General features: G+C 42.4%; 2 protein-coding genes across 6 annotated transcripts in view; one reads left to right on the top strand and one right to left on the bottom strand.

Annotated features, from left to right (window-relative positions):
• The window catches only part of DTL (denticleless E3 ubiquitin protein ligase adapter), a 53,356-nt gene extending 40,243 nt beyond the window's left edge, over nucleotides 1-13,113 (bottom strand). For 2 of the 3 annotated variants that reach the window (XR_016219606.1, XM_002717528.6), the window contains exons 1-5: nucleotides 12,976-13,108; nucleotides 7,826-7,951; nucleotides 7,153-7,251; nucleotides 5,818-5,879; nucleotides 5,609-5,729 (exon numbers count right to left, since the gene is read on the bottom strand). Coding sequence is in view for 2 of the 3 variants with exons in the window: in XM_002717528.6 (XP_002717574.1) it covers nucleotides 5,609-5,729; nucleotides 5,818-5,879; nucleotides 7,153-7,251; nucleotides 7,826-7,951; nucleotides 12,976-13,027 (460 nt within the window). In the remaining variant the exon portion in view is untranslated. Of the gene's footprint in view, nucleotides 1-5,608; nucleotides 5,730-5,817; nucleotides 5,880-7,152; nucleotides 7,252-7,825; nucleotides 7,952-10,579; nucleotides 10,621-12,975 lie in introns of all 3 variants that reach the window. The other variant, XM_070055255.2, reaches the window with a different exon arrangement.
• A 139-nt stretch (nucleotides 13,114-13,252) lies between these two features.
• INTS7 (integrator complex subunit 7) overlaps nucleotides 13,253-24,103 on the top strand; it is an 85,669-nt gene continuing 74,818 nt past the window's right edge. For 2 of the 3 annotated variants that reach the window (XM_017347801.4, XM_089312150.1), the window contains exons 1-3: nucleotides 13,253-13,577; nucleotides 22,281-22,410; nucleotides 23,176-23,322. In XM_017347801.4, the coding sequence (XP_017203290.1) occupies nucleotides 13,484-13,577; nucleotides 22,281-22,410; nucleotides 23,176-23,322 (371 nt within the window). In that variant the 5' untranslated portion in view covers nucleotides 13,253-13,483. The remainder of the gene's footprint in view (nucleotides 13,578-22,280; nucleotides 22,411-23,175; nucleotides 23,323-24,103) is intronic. The other variant, XM_002717529.6, reaches the window with a different exon arrangement.

Raw genomic sequence — 24,103 nt, 5'->3', positions numbered from 1 at the left:
AAGGAGTGAACATTTTGCTAAGTGAAAGCAGCCAGTTACATTAGGCTACAATTGTATCTATTTATATTTATGTGTATTTAGAATCAAATGTATAGAAAGAAAGCAGTATAGTGGTTGCAGAGGTTGCGGTGAGGGGGCAGATGGAAAGTACTAACAGGTTTGAGTTTCTTTTTGGCTAATGAAAATATTCTAGTGCTAGCTGTACAACTCTGAGTAAACTGAAAACCATTAAAATGAATACTTTAAGTGGGTAAATTTTATGCTATGTGCTTCTGTTTGAATATAGTTTGCACCCTCTAAAACTCAATGTTGAAATCTGAAATTGTCACTGTGGTGGAATTGCTAGGCAGGGGTGATTGAGTCATGAGGCCTCTGCACTAATTAATGGATTAATTCCCTTATGGATTGATGGGTTATCATATGTGTGGGTCTGTTATAAAAGTGTGTTCTCAGAGCAGGCATTGCGGTATTTTTGATGCCTACATCCCAAACTGGAGGCCGGTTCAAGTTTTTGCTGCACCGCTTCCAATATAACTCCTTGCTCAGGTCCTGGGAAGGCAGCATATGATGATCCAAATATTTGAGGCCTGACAACCTGTAAGGGAGAACAGGATAGAGTTCCTGGCTCCTGGCTTCAGTCTGGCCCATCCTTGGCTTAGCCCTGGCTGTTCTGGCCATTTGGGGAGTTGAACAAGCTGATGGAAGACCTCCCTCTTGATCCCTCTCCCTGTTGCTCTGCCTTTCAAATAAGTAAATAAATGAAATTTGAAAAATGATTTTTCAGAGCAGACATTTGGCCTAGCAGTTAAAGCACTGCTTAGGATGCCCATATCCTGTATCAGAGTGCCTGGTCTTGAGTCCTGGCTCCACTCCCCAATTCTAGCTTCTTGCTCATGCACACCCTGGGAGGGGAACAGGTGATGGCTGCTGGGTTGCACCACACACATGTAGACCTGGACTAAGTTCCCGGCTCTTGACTTCAACCCCAGCCCAGCCCGAGCTGCTGTGAGCATTTAGGGAATAAACTAGCAGATGGTGTAGCAAGAAGGCCTTCATCAGATGCTAGGGACATCCTCTTGGACTTCCCAGCCTCAAAGTAATGAGCTAAGCAAATTTCTACTCTTTATAAATTACTCAATCTCAGGTATTTTGTTATTGCAACAGAAAAGAAAGAGTATGTTACTTACATATCACATTTCAGAAAACAGACAAACAATACAACCTTAAGGATTTATGAGACTATAATATATGGGGGTAATTGGAGTCAGAGAAGGAGGGAGAGAAAACAAGTGAAATAGGCACAAAAAATATTTCAGGAAATAATAGCAGAAAACTTCTCAATTCAATGAAACACAGGTTTACAAATTCAAAAAGTTCAGCAAAACCCAAATAGGGTAACTTTGAAGGGAATCATGACCAGTTACACCACAAACTCCTTAAAAACAAAGAGAAAATTTTCTAAGTGGTCAGGAAAAACACATACAGAGAAAGATTTCAATGATCACAGTTCTCAGTTATCATGGGATAAAACCATGGAAGACAGTGGAATAGTATCTTCAAGTAATTAAAAGGAAAAAAAAAAAACAAAACCTGTGAACACAGAATTTCGTCTTCAACAAAAGCACCCTTTAAGGATGAAGATGAAGGCCGGCGTCGCAGCTCACTAGGCTAATCCTCCGCCTGCGGCACCGGCACCCCAGGTTCTAGTTCCGGTTGGGGCACCGGATTCTGCCCCGGTTGATCCTCTTCCAGCCCAGCTCTCTGCTGTGGCCCAGGAAGGCAGTGGAGGATTGCCCAAGTGCTTGGGCCCCTGCACCCACATGGGAGACCTGGAAGAAGCTGCTGGCTTCAGCCTGGCTCAGCCCTGGCTGTTGTGGCCATTTGGGGAGTAAGCCAGCAGATGGAGAGCTCCCTTTCTCTCTAACTCTGACTTTCAAATAAATAAAACTTAAAAAAAAAAAAAAAAAAGAAAAGAAAAGAAAAGAAAAAGAGAGAACGCGATATCCAAGTAATTTTATAGGAGAGGAAATAAAAATTGATTTTATTGATCCACCAATTCTAATACCCTCTTTTCCGTCACACAACACATATATCTTTAATTCAATTTTTCTTGCTTGTAGGTCACAGATATTTAGGGAAGACTGTAAACTCCACACGGACATATGACTATGTCCAATTAGGATTATATGTATACTACCCATGCAGGGCTCAAAGAACAGAACCAGTGGTCTTTTTTCACCATACTACCTACAAAAAACCTACAAAACACTAAGCATTTATATAGTTCTCAATTTTTAAAAATGCATTCATATCTCATGCTTATGCTTACAGTATTTTTATGAGTTAAATAGAATACATATTAATCTTACCAAATGAGGAAGTGAAGAACCAAGAGAGAATAATGACTTTGCTCAACAGTTTAGAGGCAGAATTAAGACTAAAACACAGAGTTCCTACACATGGTCATAAAAGTGGTTCTACACAAGGGTATATGTCTGAAAGAGTGAGTGAGGCTAAAATCTAATCTGTTTCACCAACCAAATCATGGGGCTTTGTAGACCATTTTCCTTTTTCAGTATTATTATTATTATTTTGCAGGCAGAGTTAGACAGTGAGATAGAGAGAGACAGAGAGAAAGGTCTTCCTTCCGTTTGTTCACCCCCCAAATGGCTGCTACGGCCAGCACACTGTGCCGATCTGAAGCCAGGAGCCAGGTGCTTTCTCCTGGTCTCCCATGCAGGTGCAGGGCCCAAACACTTGGGCCATCCTCCAATGCCTTCCTGGGCCACAGCAGAGAGCTGGACTGGAAGAGGAGAAACCAAGACAGAATCCGGCGCCCCGACCGGGACTAGAACCTGGGGTGCCGGTGCCGCAGGCAGAGGATTAGCCTAGTGAGCCGCGATGCCGGCCTTTTAGTATTCTTAAAATTTTCATGACCTTAAATTACTTTTTTTTTTTTTTTTTTTTTTTTTACAGGCAGAGTGGACAGTGAGAGAGAGAGACAGAGAGAAAGGTCTTCCTTTGCCGTTGGTTCACCCTCCAATGGCCGCCGCGGCCGGCGCACTGCGGCCGGCGCACCGCGCTGATCCGATGGCAGGAGCCAGGAGCCAGGTGCTTTTCCTGGTCTCCCATGGGGTGCAGGGCCCAAGCACCTGGGCCATCCTCCACTGCACTCCTTGGCCACAGCAGAGGGCTGGCCTGGAAGAGGGGCAACCGGGACAGAATCCGGCGCCCCGACCGGGACTAGAACCCGGTGTGCCGGCGCCGCTAGGCGGAGGATTAGCCTAGTGAGCCGCGGCGCCGGCCACTTAAATTACTTTTATAAACTCAGTGTGAACTCTGACACAAGAATAAAACAAATTAGAACACAGGTATTAGGGAATGAACCAGGAGATGGAAGATCTCTCTTGAATAAAATGAAAAATAAATAAAAAAGCACAGTAACACAGAGAAATGGAGAGGAAGAGGGACCAAGACAGAGAGAGATCTTCCATTGGCTGGTTTACTCCCCCAAATACCTGCAACAGCTGGAGCTGGGCTGATCCTAAGACAGGAGCTTCTTCGGAGTCTCCCACCTGGGTGCAGGGGCCTAAGGACTTCGGCTATTTTCTGCTGCCCAGAAGTGGAGCAGCCTGGACTCAAATCCACACCCATATGGAATGCCAGTGCTGCAGGTGGTGGCTTTAATGACTATACCACAATGCTGGCCCCAAATAAAATGTTTTAAAAAGACTAAAAGCAAGAGAATTTGTCAAAGCCTCCCTAACCTTCAGTAACCATCACTCTGACCAGTCAATGGCCATCAACATGTAGACAAACCCTTCTACCAGGAAAAAGACTGACTTTCTCCCACCCAAACACCAACCAGGCCTGACCCTGCTTAACTCATGAGCTGGGGTGTATTCAGGGTGGTACGGCCATAGACAAAAAAGATTGACTTTCTACAGGTTCAGATGATAATTAGCATTTTCTTAAGCAATATGTAGTTTTTACTTACCCTGCAATATCTCCAAGGTATGCTTATAGAGTAAATTTTAACAGAGATTTTAATGTTTGTCTCTATTATACTGAGACTGGTTAATTCAGATACTTCTTTGAGATATAGTCAATGAAAACATACTAGGAAATTGGATCATTGTAAATTTTTAGGTAGAAAATCATGCCATTTTCCAGGTGTCTCACCCCAGCCTCACATTCCACCTAAACTTTACAAGTAAAGTTAAAGTAACTCTATTTTACAAAAAGAATGAACAAGTGGCGAATATAAGATTTGAATTCAATAAACAATGAAAATTAGGGCCAGCACTGTGGTACAACAGGTTAAGCCACTGCCTGCAGGTGCAGGCATTCCATATGTGTGCTAGTTCAAGTCCTGGCTGTTGCACTTCCTTTCCTGCTCCCTGTTAATGTGTCTGGGAAAACAGAGGAAGACAGCCCACGTATTTGGGCTCCTGTACCCACATGGGAGACTGGGAAGAAGCTCCTGGCTCCTGTCTTCAGCCTGATCCAGCCCTGGCTACTGCATTCATTTGGGGAGTGAACCAGCCAATGGAAGTTGTCTCTTCCTCTGTCTCTCTCTCTCTGTAACTCTGCCTTTCAAATAAATAAATATCTTTTTTTAAAAGATTGATTGATTGATTTCTGGGTCTCCCACATGGGTACAGGGACCCAAGCACTTAGGCCATCTTCCACTGCTTTCCCAGGCCATCAGCAGGGAGCTGGATCAGAAGTGGAGCAGCCAGGACTCAAACCAGTGCCCGTATAGGAAGATGGCGCCACAGGATTCTTAACCTACTATGCCACAGTGCCAGCCCAATAAATCTTTAAAACAAACAAAAACATCAAAATTCAACAAAAGTATTGTGACTATTTATAACTGCTAAGTTCTCCTGCAAGATTATAGAAAATAAATTATCTGAAGGCTCTTGGCTTTCAGGGACATGCTGGAGAAAATGTCCTTAAGAATGGGATTAAAACCAACTTAATTTCTTTTGTTTTTTTAAAAAAAATGAATTTATTGAGGGGCTGGCGCTTTGGCGTAGTGGGTAAAGCTGTCGCCTTCAGTGCCAGCATCCCAAATGGGCACTGGTTTGAGAACCAGCTGCTCTACTTCCAATCTAGCTCTCTGCTAATTGAGGCCCAGAGGAAAGTCTTTCAAAGGTAGTTACAGACAGAGAGAGGAGAGACAGATCTTCCATCTGTTGGTTCCCTCCTCAAATGGCTGCAACAGCCAGGGCTTGTGCCAGCTTGAAACCAGGAGCCAGGAGCTTCTTCCAGGTCTCCATGTGGGTGCAGGAGCCAAGGGACTTTGGCCATTATCCATTGCTTTCTCAGGCGCATTAGCAGGGAGCTAGATCAGAAGTGGAGCAGCCAAGTATCAAATCAGTGCCCATATGGGATGCTTGCACTGCAGGTCAAGGCCTTAATCCACTTCACCACAGTGTTGGCCCCAAAACAAACTTAATTTCATTAAGGTTTTCTATCATATTAGAATCTCAATTATCTATGTAGGCAAAGTAGCAACTCTGACAGGGGAAAGGGTAGTAACAATTACAACTTTTCATTTCCCCAAGGTTAAAAAGACAAAACAAGACAAGCACAAACCTACCTTTCTCAAACTTGGAAAATGCAACCGACTTTAGGCTACACTGATGACCTTTGCATGTTCCAAGCAGTTCACCAGCTTTTACATCCCAAAATTTGGCTGTCTGATCACCTGCTGCTGTAACCTTTCAAAAATAAGGTAGCACCATTTAATAAAGTAACTCTTTACCAATATTCACTCAGATTCCAAAAAAAAAAACTTAAGTCACTTACAAGTTTAAATTCACCAGGGACCCAGGCCAGGTCAAACACAGCATTCCAATGAGCCATCCATTCTAAACAAAGAAAATGGCAAGTGTGAAATGTGTATGCACTGTTCTGTAGCAGCCATATCAACAGCAGTTTAAGTGTCTTAAAAGTTGTCATGAAGCAACAGTAAGTCAGAAAGGATTTGTGGACTTGGAGACATTGCACATATCCATCATCACATGAGAATTATCATTTGATGTTAAATTCCTTTCCACGAGTTATCTAGTAATACATTCACTGACACGGCTTTCTAAAACATCCTCCAGTTCAACATTCTTCATTATGCTCTCTGAATGGAATTTAACTTTAGTCTGACATTCAAGGTCCTGCACAGTTTGGCTTTTATCTCTGTTACAAGGCTTATCTCTCACTTATTCTCCAGTTACTTATTCCATCCAAACTACAGAAGGTCTTGAAGGATGAGTAAATTTTCATTGAGTTTAGAGCCAGAGAGCAAGAAATTCAGGGAAGACAAAGTTTATTTTGCTGGGTCAGAGATATACAAAGTGAGCTATGGTCCTAAAAAGTAAGCCATCTTCACAGATCTGTTTTTATTACATTGCTATGTAGGTCAACAAATTTTAAATACATAAAGGCTGAGTATCCCTAATTCAAAAAGTGTGGGACCAGAAGTATATCATTTTCTTATTTCTTTATTGTATCATATGCTTTCTTATTTCCATGCTTTTGCTACTGTTTTTTTTTTTTATACCTAGAGTGCCTTTCTCCATCTCCACTGGTCTGGTCTTAAATAACACAGTTTAGCTCAAATATTACCCTTCTTTGTGAAGAAATTTCTTGGTCTTCTTTATCACATGAGAACTTTCTTTTTGATATCTGTCCTGTTTTTAATGTACTTCTATATCATTATAGTCTGTTTTATTTTAGCAATCTCAACACTTAACTCACTGGTTCCCAATTATCAGCTTCTTAAGATCAACGGAACTTTGCTTCATATATGGAAAATGCTCAATCAATATAAATATTTGAAAGCAAAGCTTCCCCAACCACATTAAGACACTTAACTTTCTTAAAGACTTTTTTTTTTTTAAATCCTAAAATGTATTTGCTTAACTTTCAGTAAAGGCACTGCCATTAACAATCATTGTCAGATAGGTAGTCCACCATTTACTTTCAGCCGGTTCCCTTGCCCATCCCTGGCTGTTACATGCATATGCATTTCGGGGAATGAACCAGCAAAAATGGAAGTTCTCTCTTTTCCTGTCTTTCAAATAAAATTTAAAGATAAATGAAAGCCTGTGCATAAACAAACCTAAGAAATTACAAATCTACACTTACCCTTGAAGCACTTCTTTTTCAAAGTTTGTGATTCTGTGTTGTACAATCTAACGAAGCCTTCTTCATTGGCAACTGCTAGTATGTGCTCCATATTGGGAGCTAAATAAGAGATCAAAAATTAAATATATAAAGAGCAACAAAAAATTTAGTATAAATAAACAAGAATGTATTAAATAACTCAAAATGACCAAAATTATCTTCAATTTCTTATTTAGAGAAGAGCTAAGTGGCAAATAAGGGGACATGATATAGGCCACCAGCAGGTTGAATCTATCGGTTTTAAATTTACAATATTTCACCTCTCTTTTCTTAAACATTTAAGGACGTCTGTTTTGTTTCATATAATCACTAATGAATCAGAGACATATGCAACAAGCTCCAAAGGGTAACTGCTGGGTAAATAGTTTTCATAGTAGCTGAATCTCTGCAACTCTTTCTGAATGTCAATCAAAAAATATGATGCTATAATAGCCCCATGCATTAGGAGAAATATACTTACGTCAATTATGTACAGAGATTAAGGAAATTCTATTACATAAACCAGGAAAGAACAGTTATTAGAAAAACTAACAGTTTATGTTTCTTTGAAAATACAACACTCCAGTATATGTTCCCTCTAAATACAATATAAGTCATTTCTTTTCAAGCCTAGCTTAAATGGTAATTCTCTTACCAGAAGAGAAAGTGCATCCAAAAGGAGGAACTGGGACTCCCGTTTCTCCATAAGAAGTGTGCTCATCATTACAAGTGCATTGATAACCAGTTAGAAGGGATTGTAGAGGGTACTGTGAAGACCATCCTAAAACAACACAATTCTTCATGTAATTCCAATAAAGCATCACATTTCAGAACTTTTAAATATACAGAAGTAAATATTTTTTCTTAAAAAGCTTTTACTCATACATTTAACATGGATCCACTATCTTTACAGTGTTTTACAACACAGTTGCTGGTATCTTCTTATGGGGTCCTATGGAAGAAATTAAGGAGCGCTCCCAACTTCTGGTGAGGTACAGCTCTAGATTTACCACCTTAAGTGGAGACTCTCATTAACAATGTTAATATAGGATTGGAAGAAACAAGTGTTCTTTGCACAGTAAAAAGATCTTACCCTTTCTTCTATCAAAGAGACAACCAAAAAAAGCATTGCCATTAAAAGCATTTCATTAAAAGTCTCTTCAATGAAAATTTTATTATTTTTTGCAGTCTCTAAATTAACAGTACTATAAACTCTACAGTACTACAATCACTAGCAACATAGTCCAATGCCCAGAGTTAAAGAAAACAACATACCACATGCCTGCTATGGCCCATCACATATATTACCAAGTAAACACAAATTTTACTTTCTTTTCTTTTACAATTTCTAAGTTTCTAAAATATTAAGAACAACAAATTATGGTAGATTAAAGCTTACTAGAGGGCCCAGCACTATGGCACAGTGGGTAAAGCCACTGCCTGAAGTGCCAGCATCCCATATGGGCACTGTTTCAAGTCCCAGCTGCTCCACTTCTGATCCAATTCTCCGCTATGGCTGGGAAAGCAGGAGATGATCGTCCAAGTGCTTGGGCCCCTGCTCCCGCATGGGAGACCCGGAAGAAGCTAGTGGCTTCGAATTGGCCCAGCTCTGACCATTGCAGCCATTTGGGGAGTGAACCAGCAGACGGAAGATCTCTCTCTCTCTCTGCCTCCCTGTAACTTTACCTTCCAAATAAATAAATCTTAAAAAAAAAAAAAAAAAAAAGCTTACTAGAGCAGTTTTAAAGTAAAGCATCATGTTCTTACTTCTAGAAGACATTCAGTTATCCCTGACAGTGGGGAAGGGGGGTGTCTTTAGAGGAGGTCTTGAGTTTAGAGCCAGAGAGCAAGAAATTCAGGGAAGACAAAGTTTATTCTGCTGGGTCAGAGATATGCAAAGTGAGCTATGGTCCTAAAAAAGTAAGCTTCACAGATCTGTTTTTATTACATTGCTATGTAGATCAACAAACTTTAAATACATACAGGCTGAGTAATTCATCTGTATAGCCTTCACTGGCTGAACATCTCCAAATCCAAAAATCTGAAATACAAAATGTTCCCAAACCCAAAACTTTCTCAGCATCATGTGGATTGTGGAACATTTCAGACTTTTGCATTAGGAATGCTATCTTGTAAAACATTCATTCAACCAATAATGACTGAAAACCAAATGCTCATCAAGCACCAGAAGAAAAAAAAATGAGTTTATAATCTACCGAGATCTTTTTAAACACTTTTTAAACATCTTTCTAACACTTTAGGGTACATTCTTTTTCATCAAAAGCACTGTTTGGAGAGGACAGTTTGACAAAACCTCTGAGACACCTAGTTTTAAATGTTCCTAGATAACCACAAGAATTAGTAGAAAGTAGGTAACAAAATGTGACCCAGGAGCTGGCTTTGTGGTGCAGTAGGTTAAGCCTCTGCCTGCAACACTGGCATTCCAAATGCGTGTTGGTTCAAGACCCAGCTGCTCCACTTCCCATCCAGCTCCTTGCTAATGCACCTGGGAAAGCAGCTCAAGCTGGCCCAAGTCTTTGGTTCCCTATACCCATGTGGGAAATCCAGAAGCAGCTTTCGGCTCCAGGCTTTGGCCAGGCCCAGCCCCAGTCATTGAAGCCACTTAGTGAGTGAACCAGCCAATGGAGGATACTCTCTCTCTCTCTCTTCTCCTTTCTCTGTAACTCTTTTAATTAAAAATAAATAAATCTTTAAAAAAAGTAATACAGGTTTAGCAATGAGGCATTACCTTGTTATTTCAGTGTCAGATATCACTGTCAATAAGCTGCTAAACACCACTAAACAAATGTAATGATTAGTTTTGTTGCATTCACAAATATCCACTTACAGAATAAATTTAAAAACAAAAGCCTCTGCCTAAGGTTATGTAAATACACACTTGTGGTTTGGGGTTAAAAAAAAAAAAAAACCCTAATGATGGAGACACATAAACTCAAAAGGATATCTTGCTGGAATTGAAGATAACATGTTCTGGAAAACCCAACTTTTTACAGTTAAACAATGACTCTAAAATTCTGCCTATTTGGATTAAAATCCAAACACTGAGAAACAACCTCAAGTGGCTTAGTGACAAGACTCTGCCTTTCACTCCACTTCCGTAATTCTCGTAACACACCTTTATTGATGGACCACCATAAGCTATTTTTGGATTTTTATTGTGCTATGAACATGAACTTGTAATACTTTCTCCCATAACATTCATTTGGAAAAGGCTTTTATTTATTCAATGTACAACTTAAGGCTGGGTCACATGTAACTTTACCAAGAAGCATACACAAGAGTTTTTGGAGAACTAATTTCCATATATACATACACACACACACACACACACACACATATATATACATACACACACACACATACATATATATGCATTTCTAAAACTGACCTGAGAGGGTGAGGTACATCTTTCTCTACCTTCATCATTTCCTTTAACAAAGAAAAAAAAAGGCATTCTCCATTTCCCAACTATATACCTTACACTGACTCAAGGTATAAAAACTCCTAGGTATCAATTAAATATTTTTAAGTAAAACCAAAAGCCTTCTGGTATCCCACCTGAGATAACTGGATCATTTATTTAAGAATAGCACCACAAACACCCAAATCCACCTTTAAAACATGTAATTTCAATAAAAGTTACTTTTTAATAATTATTCATCAAAACTGATCATATATTGTTTTTATCAATCACATACTAAAAACTGTAATGAAAATTAAACCCAGGAGAAACATTTAACATTAAAGCATTATGATAACAGAAAACAGCAATTTAAATGTACTTTTGGACACAGAAGGACAAGACAGGATTATCAGTAAAAGGACTTTTCAAGTATACAACAACTTATATTAGGTTAAGTTCTGTAGGAGAAATACAGTAGAAATAACTTCAAGAGAAAAAAGCAACTGCATAGAATATTCTGCAGTTAAGGAAGAGTTTATTCATATTTTTAAACAGATGATGTGATTATTAAATCAGTATTCATTCTACCAGATAAATTTAGAAGAGTTAGTATTTTTAAGATGTCAGTACTCACAATATAGCCACAAATCATGTTCTTAGCATCTATTTAAACTTGTGATAAAAATTCCAATTCCTCTTTTAAAACAATGGGGCTACTCCTGTAGGTCACACAGAAGGTTCAGAAGGCAAATTATGTTTGGTTTTGGGAATTTGCATTTCAGGTGCTCACAGGAGCCACAAAGTGGGGGGGCACAACCCATACAGCTTTTTTAGAAATGAATCTAAAATATAGGTAGGAGATTAAAGGTTATACGTACTAGTTTAAGAAGTCCTAGTTATGGCTGTGATTACCTATGGCAATAGGCAAAAGGGGCCAAGGATGGAACACTAACATTTAAGGATAAGGAGAAGGTAACTGAATATTTAAATGGGCAACACATAATGAGTGAATTTTAGTGCTTACCACATTAACAATGAATGAGTACTCGTGAATAGGAGAGGAAGGAGAAAAAGTAGACAGATGTATTGGAGAATTAGGAGAAAATCTGTCACAAAATAGAGGCTCAATAGTTTGCCCCAGGTCACACGAAAAGTAAGGAGTGGAGTTGTAATTAAAACCCAGGCAGTTAACTCCAAAGACAATCGCATTCTTAACCACCGTGCTGCACAGCCCTCCGAGACACAGAGGACAGAGAGGTGTTCAGCAAGTTCCTAGGAGAGACAGAGAGAGAAGGATTTAGAGTGCAACCACAAAGGTTAGCTCAGAGGCAAGAGGGAAAGCAGGATAGTTTTAGATCTGGAGCAGGAAGTGCAGGCAATCACTCTTCAGTCTTATCAACATCCATTTTGAGACCCATTCCTTAAATAAAAAGTTCCTTTCTCAGTCTTTCCTTTATCTTTGTCTTTTCCACATGGTTACCATGGGCAGGGGGACCTCTGGGTATTGCACACTTCTAAAAAAAATGAGATTTCATTTCCGTCCCGGGTTAGTCTATAGAGAGTTAACCCCTATTTCAGAAAAGTATCAAAAATTTCAGGTCGATGATACCCAAACCTAAGCTCAAATCTCCTTGTGCCAGTGATTTAACTCTTATAACCTAGAGAACTGCAGAAAATGAGCTGGATTTCTACAGGCGGACACGGGAATAGGGACAACTTAACGCTGCTAAAAAGAAAAACAAAACGTTTTGATTTCATTTCTGAAAATATTTCTTTCCGGACATCCAACAAATCTAGAATAATATACTTCAACCTATTAACCGCGGCCGTCCCCGGGGGACGTGGTTATGGGCATCTTGGACGCTACAGTTCGGAATTTTTATGGCTGTGTGGAAAGGGGGGGAGGTTGCATTTCGACCCGGCGGAGAGCAGATGTCCTGTCCTCTCTGCCCGATCGAGGTCCTCCGCAGCGCTCACGTCCGCTGCGATCACAAATAGTGGGGTTCTCTAGGGTTCTACCACGAACTAACGGGCTAACTAATGGATCCGAGCCTGGACGGTCTCACGGAGCTGCTGAGAGAACACATGGCATGCCTTTCCCAGTTAACGCGCAATATAGACGTAAGCCATAAGGGCCGGCCTCCGTCCCTCCTTCCCTCGGCCTACACCACGATGCAAAACGCCCGTTCGCGACCAAAAATGTCCTGCAGGAACGCACGCCCCGCTTTCTTCGGCACTCCTCGCGAACACCAACCCCGTCCCGCCGTGGGAGAACTCGGAAGCGGGGACCTAGGGCTGGAGTCGGCCCCGATCCAAGGCGGCGTGTGTTTGGGGGGAGGAATCCCGCCAGCGAGCAGCAGCGGTTGAAGACCGTTACTCACCATTCCTCAGAACGCCAAGCTGGGGCTGGCGGAGCACCGAATTGAAGAGCATGAGGGCCGAAGGAAGAGACTCAAGTGAGAGAAAAGCCGTGAAAACGCCCCCCCAAGCCCCGCAGAAGCCGTAGCTTGCGCCCCTCGCAACGCGACTCGTTTTTGCCTCCAACTCCCGCCACTGGGAGCCCCGGCCGCCAAACTCCGCGCCAAACTGACGTCACACGCTCTGATTGGCTCCCGGGGCGGCGTCCGGCCGTCTCAGAGTCACTTCCCCCTTGGAATCCCCGCCTCCTTTTCTCCCAGCCGCGGGAACCTAGGGTTCGGGAGCTCCCTGAGCGCCTGCGCGGGGGGCCGCAGAGGCGCCGGCGAACCGTGGGGTGACCGGGGCGCATGCGTGGCACGGCTTGACAGAGCGCGGAGGAAAAATCCGCGAGAAGGCGGCAGGAGAAGATGGCGGTGCTGGGGCAGAGTTTGTGATCTGTCTGACTGGGCTAGTCGAGTAACTATTCGAGTCATGGCGTCAAACTCAACTAAGTCATTCCTGGCAGATGCCGGCTATGGCGAACAGGAACTGGATGCTAACTCTGCTCTTATGGAATTGGACAAAGGTATTCGAAAGAGCGGGCTGAGCGGGGGACCGGGCGTGGGGGAAGTGGCGCCGCCAGGTGGTGGCAGCCTCTGGAGGGGCTGGGAAGGCGCATGCGCGCAGCCTCGCTGGGCGGGCGGCGCCTAAGCTTTTCTGGGGCCAGGGCTTTGGCCGTCTCCGGATCCTGCAGGAGAACTGCAGGGTCGCCTGATGGACTTTGCGTCCGCTGAACCAGCAGCGAGCTCTAGTGGGGGTCCCGTTTTGACCGCTTGAGGGCACAGTCCCCCGATTTTCCAAACAGCGAAAGTGGCTAGTTCCTAAAAACACCAGGTTGAAATTGTGAAAATATTCTTGAGTGCTTGCAGTTGCGACCAGGTCTTCATCACGACTTTGGCACTGACTTTGTAGCTCTTTGATTTCCGCAGCTCTGTGGCCTGCGGGTTACAAGATAGGTTAAAAATGACCAAGATCACCCGAAAAGCATGGCCTGTGCTCATTCCCTGGACACAAGTTGCATGAGTTCGGTTTCCTTACAGGGGGCAGCTTGGCGTAGTAGAAGGAACTTTGGGGTTCTACTGAGTTGAATTTCAGTTCTGCTCATTTTGGGATCTTGGACGAGTCACCTAACTGCACCTAGCCTCGACTTACTGTCTGCAAAGTGGGTCCAGTGCCACTGAGCTGGAGAGATTTGTAATTATTAAGTGATATAATTGTATGCAAAAGAAGCATTTATTAAATGCTGAAGAGGTACGCTTTTCTGTATAGATGTGAATATAGGAGGCAAGGCGAATGTTTGTTAGTGAAGAACTCGAGTATGAACATGGACCCTATGATTCAGTATACTTCAAGGACTTCTGTTGCATAGGGGAAGTATTTTATCAGCTGATGTACACTTAATATTGGATTATGTGTAGCCCGTGTATTATCATAGAACTGGACTGGAAGTCAGAAGGATCCTTTTTTTTTTCCCTAAGATTTATTTATTTAATTGAAAGAGTTACACAGAGAGAGGAGAGGCCAAGAGAGAGAAAAGTCTTCCATCCGATGGTTCACTCCCCAACTGGCCACAACGGGCAGAGCTGCACCACTCCGAAGCCAGGAGCCAGGAGCCTCTTCCGGGTGTTCTATGCGGATGCAGGGGCCCGAGGACTTGGGCCATCTTCTTACTGCTTTCCCAGGCCATAGCAGAGAGCTGGATGGGAAGAGGAGCAGCCGGGTCTCAAACCGGTGCCCATATGGGATGCCAGCGCTTCAGGCCAGAGCCTTAACCCTCTGCACCACAGCACTGGCCCCAGAAGGATCCCTTTAAGTCCATCTGAAGCCCCTTCCAAGCTCTCTTGATGGTTGCCTAGTGACTTTTTGAGGCCCCTCCCTTTTTTAAACTGAAGATGTTCTCTAGCACATCTGTCCAACTGGTCTACATCGCTGGCTCCTCTTTTTTTTTTTTTTTTTTTTTTTTTTTAATCCTTTTAAGACATCTTTCTCTCTCTCTTTTTTTTTTTTTTAAGATTTATTTATTTATTTGAAAGGCAGAGCTAACAGGCAGACGGACGGAAGGACAGAGGGAGGTCTTCCATCCACTAATTCACTCCCTAAATGGCTGCAACAACTGGGGCTGGACCAGGCCAAAGCCAGGAGCCCAGAGCTGCTTCTGGGCTTCCCATGTGGGAGCAGGGGCCTAAGGACTTGGGCCATCTTCTGTTTTCCTGGGCACATTAGCAGAGAGCTAGATCAGAAGTGGACTCAAACCAGTGCCATATGGGATGCCAGCACGGCAGGCGACAGCTTTATCCACTATGCCACAGTGCCCGTCCCACAAATTGTTTTTGATCTCTGTGGGACTAAATGGATGCTATTTTAAAGCTGACTTAATTTCATTCCTTCAGGATGTAGTTGGTAACACAGGAAAAGAATCATTCATGTAACAGCTTTTCTTTCATTCAACAAATATTTACTGACCACCTACATTGTGTTAGGCATTGTACTCAGAGTTTGGGCTGTATCAGTGCGCAAGACAACTTTAAGGAGCTCACATTTCAGGGCCGGTGTTGTGACGTGGCTGCTTGGGCCACTGCTTGCTGTTCTGGCGTTCCATATCTGGAGTACTGATTTGAGTCCCCCACTGCTCTGCTTCCAGTCCGTCTCCCTGCTGATGCACCTGAGAAGGCAGCCAGTGATGGCCCGAGTACTTAGGCCCCTGCTACCCACGTGGGAGACCCAGATGGAGTTCTAAGCTCCTGGCTTCAGCCTGACCCAGACCTGGTGTTATAACCATTTGGGGAGTAAACCTAGGAAGATCTGTCTCTTGCTCCTTCTCTGTCGCTCTACCTTTCAAATAAATAGCTCTTTAAAAAAAAAAAAAAAAAAAAAGGAACACAAATTCAAATGTGGGAGACAGAGCTAGATCAAACATGACCCTGGTCAGGACAAGAAGTGCAGTGGGAGGACATTGAAAATTACAAGCTGATAGCCTTGCCCACTAAACTTTGTGAAAACCAAGCATATAAGCAAACAACACTAGTATGATCAAATACAAGTTACATTTACCTGACACATTTCAGAATGGAGATAATTGTTGGTACCCACTGCAGGCATTATAAAGGACATGTCTCAAACTTTCTCACTAATGTAACTTTTTAGTCAAAGCATTTTTGTCCTGATTTGAGAAAACTTAGGCAAGATCTCTTTCACCCTGGGGAAGAGGAATCTCTGAAATGATATCACCCAGCTTATCTGCTTTCTGCAAGGGTTTCCTTGGAATGTTCAAGTGACCCCAATGGAGAAGAGAGTCGTGACTCTTACTGCCTTTATCGCAGCTGGTGCAGGGCCAGCAGAGTTGCCACTAGAGCTCCTGTCAAACTCAGTGCTCCATAGAAAGCTCAATGGTATGCTTATGGAAATTTTGAGATAGAAAGGTGATACAAGTCATTATGCCATCACCTCACCTGTTTTCTAGGACAGCTAAATTGTCTGTGCAGAAGACCACACATTGCTATTACAGTATCCACATTGGCAGAAATGCAGTTGGTTATGATAAACAAAGGTGGGGCTTTTCTGGAAGTATCACCATAAAACCTCTTGAAGAGAATGACCAATTCCATGCTGTGTAACGGATTCAGGAGTGGGCATTTGACACTCACTGAATCTAATTCTTTCTATTGAAAATCACTACTACCAAACCAAACTTAGTTCTTGACAGTGTTGAGAAGTAGCCCTGTAGAATAATGTAGAATTGAAGCCAAAGTCAGACTTTTTGCAATTTAAAGCTACATAAAAACTGTGTTAGAAAGAGCACCAAGTATGGTTGGTGATCTCTTTTTGGACCATGAACTGATCCAAAAATTCCCTGGCCTTTCTTCAGTCTTAGAAAACAGTACTTACTCTTATGTATGGCTAAGATCTACTATTGTAATTTATAAAGCAAGCCATTAAATATTCCTACAAGTTGGTATTCATAAACTAAAATCACTTGGTTTAGGATTCTAAATCAGTATTCTATCTGCCTACACATTGCATACAGTATTATGTGCCTCTTACCATGTATATTTACAGACAACTCCTGAAATTGGTAGGAAGGATGCCCTTTTATTAGTGCCTTATTAGTTGCTTTAACTGTCATTTTAGTTCCTATTTCTGCTCTTAAAGTATGAATTAAGGCTGTGCAATTACCAATTTTTAGGCAGTAGATAGTTACTTTATAATAATTTTGAGATTGTTTTGTGTGATTAAAACAAGGAGGTGATCAAAAAGTCTAATCGCTCACTTGGTAGGAAGCAGACCTCTATGTAGTCAAAGTTTGAGTTGTAACTGAGTGAGAGGTTCTTGGAGAGATGGTTTAATCAACATAGCAGAGATCCAGAGTGCTAACAGGCAGTGCCAGTGTTGGCTGGAGAGGATCCAGAGAATAGTTTGAAGGCTACCAGAGAGTAGCCATGCTGCAGCCTAAGCCCCTCAGTTTTGAAATCTTAGGATTATATGTTGTGTTTTGGAGCCCAGTAGTGGACCACATATACTTAATTACTGAGTTATAGAGTTTATTAAGTGGGTAGTCTTGCATCTGGCTTCTTTCACTCAGCATCATGATTTTGAGGTAGTTTTATGTGGTTAAAATAAGGAGAAAATCAATGTATGGTTTCACAAATCGCTAAATTGGACCTCACCACGTGTTCACTGTGAGATTTGTTCTCATATGCTCTCCATATGTAAACATTGTGGACAAGGAGGGAAAATTTCTTGATCCTCTTATTTTAACCACAGGTGTCATATTAAGTCATAGTTCTGATGAGGTATCGTGTAGCATTCTGGTGGCTGGGGATCACACTCCATGTTCTTACCTCACTCACAAAAAAATATGTAAATATTGGGATGATCAAAGTTACATCACAGGGAGCCACCTCTGTTGTCACATGAATCAGTATTGGTTTCCTTTTAATTGCTGAGTAGTGGTTCATTGTATGAATATATTACATTTTGTTTATCCATTCATGAATATGAACATTTGAGTTGTATCTAGTTTGGGTCTATTTTGAACAAAGCTGTCTGTGCATTGGCCTATAGGTCTTTAATGTATATTTACCTTTATTAAGAAAGAGCTAGAGTGTTTTTCCAAAGAACCATATAATTTTTGCATTCCCATCATGAGAATTATGTTGAGAGTTATTAAATATGAGAGTTATAGTTGCTCTGTAGCCTCATTATCACTTGATATTGTCAGTCTTTACAGTTTTTTATGCCAATCTAGTGGATGTGTAATGGTATTTTATTGCAATTTTAAATTTTCATTTCCTTATCTCCTCCCCCTTGTGGGCCCCTTGGTCTCCATTGTCCTTGTAAATTTGTCTAAGATCACATAGCTACGGTCCAGTTAATGGTGGTCCGACAACAATATGCCACTCTTCAAAAACCGAGTTATGCCGCTCTTTAAGCGCCAGATTGGGAACCCTATACATCCACCATGGCCACTGCCAAGATGTAGAGGTATAATACATCATACCCTGAGTTGCTGAGGTGGTAGCCAATGACGGGTAAGATCCCCCGGGGCAGCCCCTAACAGCTGGAGTAGTAGTCAAAGACTGGTAAGATCCCCAGCGGGGACAACCTAAGACAGACATGCTCCTTAAAGGGCTAATCCCAGTGAGAGGGGACAACCTAAGACAGGCACACTCTCCGCTCAGTTCCTCTTTCTCTCTTTAATAAAACAAAAAGGGGGATATGTTGGGCGTTGCATAAAACCTCCATTACAATATGGCGCTTGGCAGATGTTCGAGGGTCGTGCCTGCAGTTGCCACGGTTAAGCTACGTAAGATCAGACCACCGGCATGCATAGGTCCGCTTTAGTTCCAGACACGTGGACAGTGCGTGATCCCTATACTTTACTTAAGGTGCCCCTGTGCATGGTCCACCTGTGCCTGCGTCACCTTTTCTCTGATTGGCTCCCCTACTGTGCATGTCCTTCTTAAGCTTTATATGCCTGTACGCTTCCTCAATAAAGCAGTTCCTGCTTTGACAAAAAAAAAAATTTTTTTTTCATTTCCTTGATAATTAGCAGTGTTGAACATCCATTCATGTACTTATGTTTGCCATCTATATTTCTCCCTTATTGAAATTTTGCTTTAAATTGTGTACATTTAAAAAACTGCGTTGGCTTATTAAGTGTGTTCTAAAAACTATGATTGAAATTTTTTTTCTTAAAGATTTACTTATTTTACTTGAAAGAAAGGGTTACAGAGAGAGAGAGGCAGAGAGAGATCGTCCATCCACTGGTTCACTCCCCAAATGGCTATGATGGCTGGAGCTGGGCCAATCAGGAGCCAGGAGCTTCTTCTGGATCTCCCATGTGGGTACAGGGGCCCAAGGAGTTGGGCCATCCTCTGCTGCTTTCCCAGGCATATCAGAAGGGAGCTGGATTGGAAGTGGAGCAGCCTGGACTGAACCGTCCCCCATATGGGATGCCAGCACTGCAGGAGGCAGCTTAACCCGCTATGCCACAATGCTGGCCCCTGGATGAAATTCTTTATCATTTTTTAAAAGATTTAATTATTTATTTGAAGGCAGAATTACAGAGGTAGAGAGAGAGGGAGGGAAGGTGGGAGGGAGGGGTCAAGAGGTCTTCTGTCTACTGGTTCACTCTCCAGATGGCTGCAACGGCTGGAGCTGCACTGATCTGAAGCCAGGAGCCTCCTCTGGGACTCCCACATTGCTGCAGGGGCCCAAGGATTTGGACCATCTTCCACTGCTTTCCTAGGCCATAGCAGGGAGCTGGATCAGAAGTGGGACTTGAACTAGCGCCTGTGTGGGATGACAGCTCTGCAGGTGGCGGCTTTAGCTGCTCAGCTACAGCGCTGGCCCCTAAAATCTGTTTTGTAAACATTTTCTTTCAATGTATGGCTTCCCTTTTCTTCCTTTCTTCTTGCCCTCTATAGCCTGATCCCTGCTCATAGAATCTTCATTTTCCTTCTTTGTGAAAAACTTTCTTTCTTTTTGAAAAACTTTAATTTATTTGGAGGCAGAGAGAAAGACAGGTAGAGATAACTTCCATTCACTGGCTCACTCCCCAAATGCCACAACAGTCAAGGCTGGGCCAGACTGTAACATGGAGCTTAGAACTCAATCCAAGTCTCCCTGTCTGGGTGACACAGACCCAAGTACTTGAGCCATTGCTTACTGCCTCCCAGGTACACAATAGCAGGAAGTTGGATTGGAAGCAGAGCCAGGACTTGAACCCAAAACTCTGATACAGGATGCAGACATCCCATGTGGCATCTTAACCGCTGTGCCAATTGACTGTCCCCTTTTCATTTTTTTTAAGATTTATTTATTTATTTGAAAAGCAGATGGAGAAGAGAAACAGAGAGAGAGAAAGGGAGAGGTACTCCTTCTGCTGGTTCACTCCCTAGATAGTCTCAGTGAGCAGGGCAGGGCCAGACTGAAGCCAGGAGCTTTTTCCTGGTCTTCCACATGGATACAGGACCCAAGGACTTGGGCCATCCTCTGCTGCTTTCCTAGGCACAGCAGAGACCTGGATCTGAAGTGGAGCTTCTGGAGGCTGGAACTGGCACCCATAGGGGTGCAGGTGCTGCAGGCAATGGCTCTAACCCATTGTGCCACAGCGCTGCCCCCTCCCTTTTAATTTTTAAGATTTATTTATTAATGGTACCTTTTTTTTTTTTTTTTTTTGACAGGCAGAGTGGACAGTGAGAGAGAGAGACAGAGAGAAAGGTCTTCCTTTGCCGTTGGTTCACCCTCCAATGGCCGCCGCGGCTGGCGCGCTGCGGCCGGCGCACCGCGCTGATCCGATGGCAGGAGCCAGGAGCCAGGTGCTTCTCCTGGTCTCCCATGGGGTGCAGGGCCCAAGCACTTGGGCCATCCTCCACTGCACTCCCTGGCCACAGCAGAGAGCTGGCCTGGAAGAGGGGCAACCGGGACAGAATCCAGCGCCCGACCGGGACTAGAACCCGGTGTGCTGGCGCCGCTAGGCGGAGGATTAGCCTAGTGAGCCGCGGCGCCGGCCTATTAATGGTATCTTTTGAGGAGTGAGTTTTTAATTTTGATGGAGCTAAACTTAATACCTTTTTGTTTTATGGGTCATACTTTTTGTGTTTTATCTAAGAATTCTTTGCCTAACCCACACTCCTAAAGATTTTCCCTGTTTTCTTTTGCACAGTTTGTAATCTCAGTTCTTACATTTAAGCCTGTGGTTCATTCTGAGTTGATTCTTGTATGTGGTGCAAGTTAAAGATTGAGCTTCATTATTTTCTTTTTGGTGTGGGTATCCAGTATTTTCCAGAATCATGTATTAGAAGGTTATCTTTGCCACGTGCTAGATCACTTATTTGAGTTCTTCCTTTCTAGTATTCGGTGGTGTAAATGTTTCTTAAAGTTCTGCTTTGGCTGTGTCCCACGGATTGTGCTTTCATTTTCATTCTGTTTGAAATACTTTTCTAATTTTCCTTTTTTTAAAAAAAATATTTGTTTATTTATTTGAAAGTCAGAGTTACACAGAGAGAGAAGGAGAGGCAGAGAGAGAGAAAGAGGTTTTCCATCCCCTGGTTCACTCCCCAGTTGGCTGCAGTGGCCGGAGCTGCACCAATCTGAAGCCAGGAGCTTCTTCCGGATCTCCCATGCAGGTGCAGGGGCCCAAGTGCTTGGGCCAACTTCTACTGCTTTTCCAGGCCACAGCAGAGAGCTGGATAGGAAGTGGAGCAGCTGGGACACGAGCTGGCATCCATATGGATGCTGGCACTGCAGGCGGCGGCTTCACCAGCTATGCCATTGTGCCGGCCCCTCTAATTTTCCTTTGATTTCTTCTTTCACCAAGGGTTATTTAGAAGTATATTGTTTAATTTCCAAGTATTTGGGAATTTTCTCATTATTTTTCTCATTGATTTCTAATTTAATTCCATTATAGTCAAAGAACATACATGGTATGATTTTGATCCCTTTAACTTTTGAAATTTATTTTATGGCCCTGAATATTCTTCATCAACTGTTAGCCTTTAAAAAAATTGCTCGTCTTTCATTGGTATGTATCTAAAAGTGGCAACTTACCAAATTGCTAGTTTATTACTATTTTTATTGGTCAAAGGGTAATGAGGTACAGATGTATTTTACCTAATTAGTATGAATGATTAATTGTTATTTTCGTGTGTAATGAGTTGTTGTTTGCTATTTTTGTTTTGTGGACGCAAATTTGCAAGCTCTTCTCCCTTCTGTGTGCTTTTCATAGGCCTGAGATCTGGCAAACTTGGTGAGCAGTGTGAAGCTGTGGTTCGTTTTCCCAGACTGTTTCAGAAGTATCCATTCCCTATTCTCATCAATTCTGCATTCCTGAAGTTAGCTGATGTTTTCAGAGTTGGGTAAGTGTTTTTAAAGACTCCATGTCCTGAGGCACCTTGTTTGTATTTCTTTGTTTTGTGTTGTGGTCTTTTTCTTTTTGTCTTTTAGGACTTCCCCTTGGTTAGTTAGGACTTCAGTGGATGCACAAGGCAGTGTGCACACTTATATATGAGATTCAGTGACATTTTAGCAAAAATGAAGAGTATAACTCAATACTTTATTCTTTGTTGAGAAGGATAAATCAAATTAAGACAATTTGTATAGATAATTTTAAAAAGTTTCTGATTTTGTTTTGTAACTTACTTTATAACATAGATGCATATCAGAGAAGTGCCTAAAACACGTAAGTGCAGAATAAATACCTGTTTCCTTTTTTCTCTCCACACCATTTCCTCTCCCACTTCTTTCTATCCTCTCCATGGACTTGTGCGTATACCAGGTCAGACCTGAAGGAGAAAAAAGAAGGGTGGTTAGCTGGAGAGAGGAGGAGCTCCATCCACCTCCTGGGCTTGGGTGTACTGTGGTTGGGATATTGAGTTTGGCTCCAGGACTTCCCCTTGTGGCACTGCCATTTGGTGTCTCGCAGCAGGTCTGCAGGCAAAGCTAACTGCTGATGCTTAGTTTCCACCCAAGCTACAGGTTGAGGTAACGCTTTTCGTGGAGGGACGAATGATAAGGTTGAAAAACATTGCCTGTTGCTAAAACTTAATGTTGTTAATATTGCTTTCATCTCAGATGTTACGTTCCTGAAGTGGACTGATTTCTTTTCTTTCTGGTTTTCCTAGAAACAATTTCCTGAGGTTGTGTGTTCTTAAAGTCACTCAACAAAGCGAGAAGCATTTGGAGAAGATTCTAAATGTGGATGAATTTGTGAAGAGAATCTTCTCTGTGATTCACAGTAATGATCCTGTGGCGAGAGCCATCACACTCCGGTATACCATGTTGCTATGATGATTCCCACAAGATGTTTTTTTTTTTTTTTTTTTAACTTTTATTTAGTAAATATAAATTTCCAAAGTGCAGTTTATGGATTACAATGGCTTTCCCTCCCATAATTTCCCTCCCACTCACACCCCTCCCATCTCCCGCTCCCTCTCCCATTCCATTCACATTAAGATTCATTTTCAATTATCTTTATATACAGAAGATCGATTTAGTATATATTAAGTAAAGATTTCATCAGTTTGCACTCACACAGAAACACAAAGTGTAAAATACTGTTTCAGTACTAGTTATAGCATTATTTCACATTGGACAACACATTAAGGACAGATCCCACATGAGAAGTAAGTACACAGTGACTCCTGTTGTTGACTTAACAATTTGACACTCTTGTTTATGGCGTCAGTAATCTCCCTAGGCTCTAGTCATGAGTTGCCAAGGCTATGGAAGCCTTTTGAGTTCGCCGACTTCAATCTTATTCCGACAGGGTCATAGTCAAAGTGGAAGTTTGCTCCTCCCTTCAGAGAAAGGTACCTCCTTCTTTGATGGCCCTGTTCTTTCCACTGGGATCTCACTCACAGAGATCTTTCATTTAGGTCTTCTTTTTTTTTTTTTTCCCCCAGGGTGTCTTGGCTTTCCATGCCTAAAATACTCTCATGGGCTCTTCAGCCAGATCCGAATGCCTTAAGGGCTGATTCTGAGGCCAAGTGCTATTTAGAACATATGCCATTCTATGAGTCTGCTGTGTATCCTGCTTCCCATGTTGGATTG

The sequence above is a fragment of the Oryctolagus cuniculus genome, chromosome 13 (genome assembly GCF_051225735.1).
Source record: "Oryctolagus cuniculus isolate XC-2025 breed Fujian yellow rabbit chromosome 13, ASM5122573v1, whole genome shotgun sequence".
Classification (NCBI taxonomy): domain Eukaryota; kingdom Metazoa; phylum Chordata; class Mammalia; order Lagomorpha; family Leporidae; genus Oryctolagus; species Oryctolagus cuniculus.
Note: the sequence above shows the minus strand (reverse complement) of the source record. Positions and strands in the feature narration are given on the sequence as shown.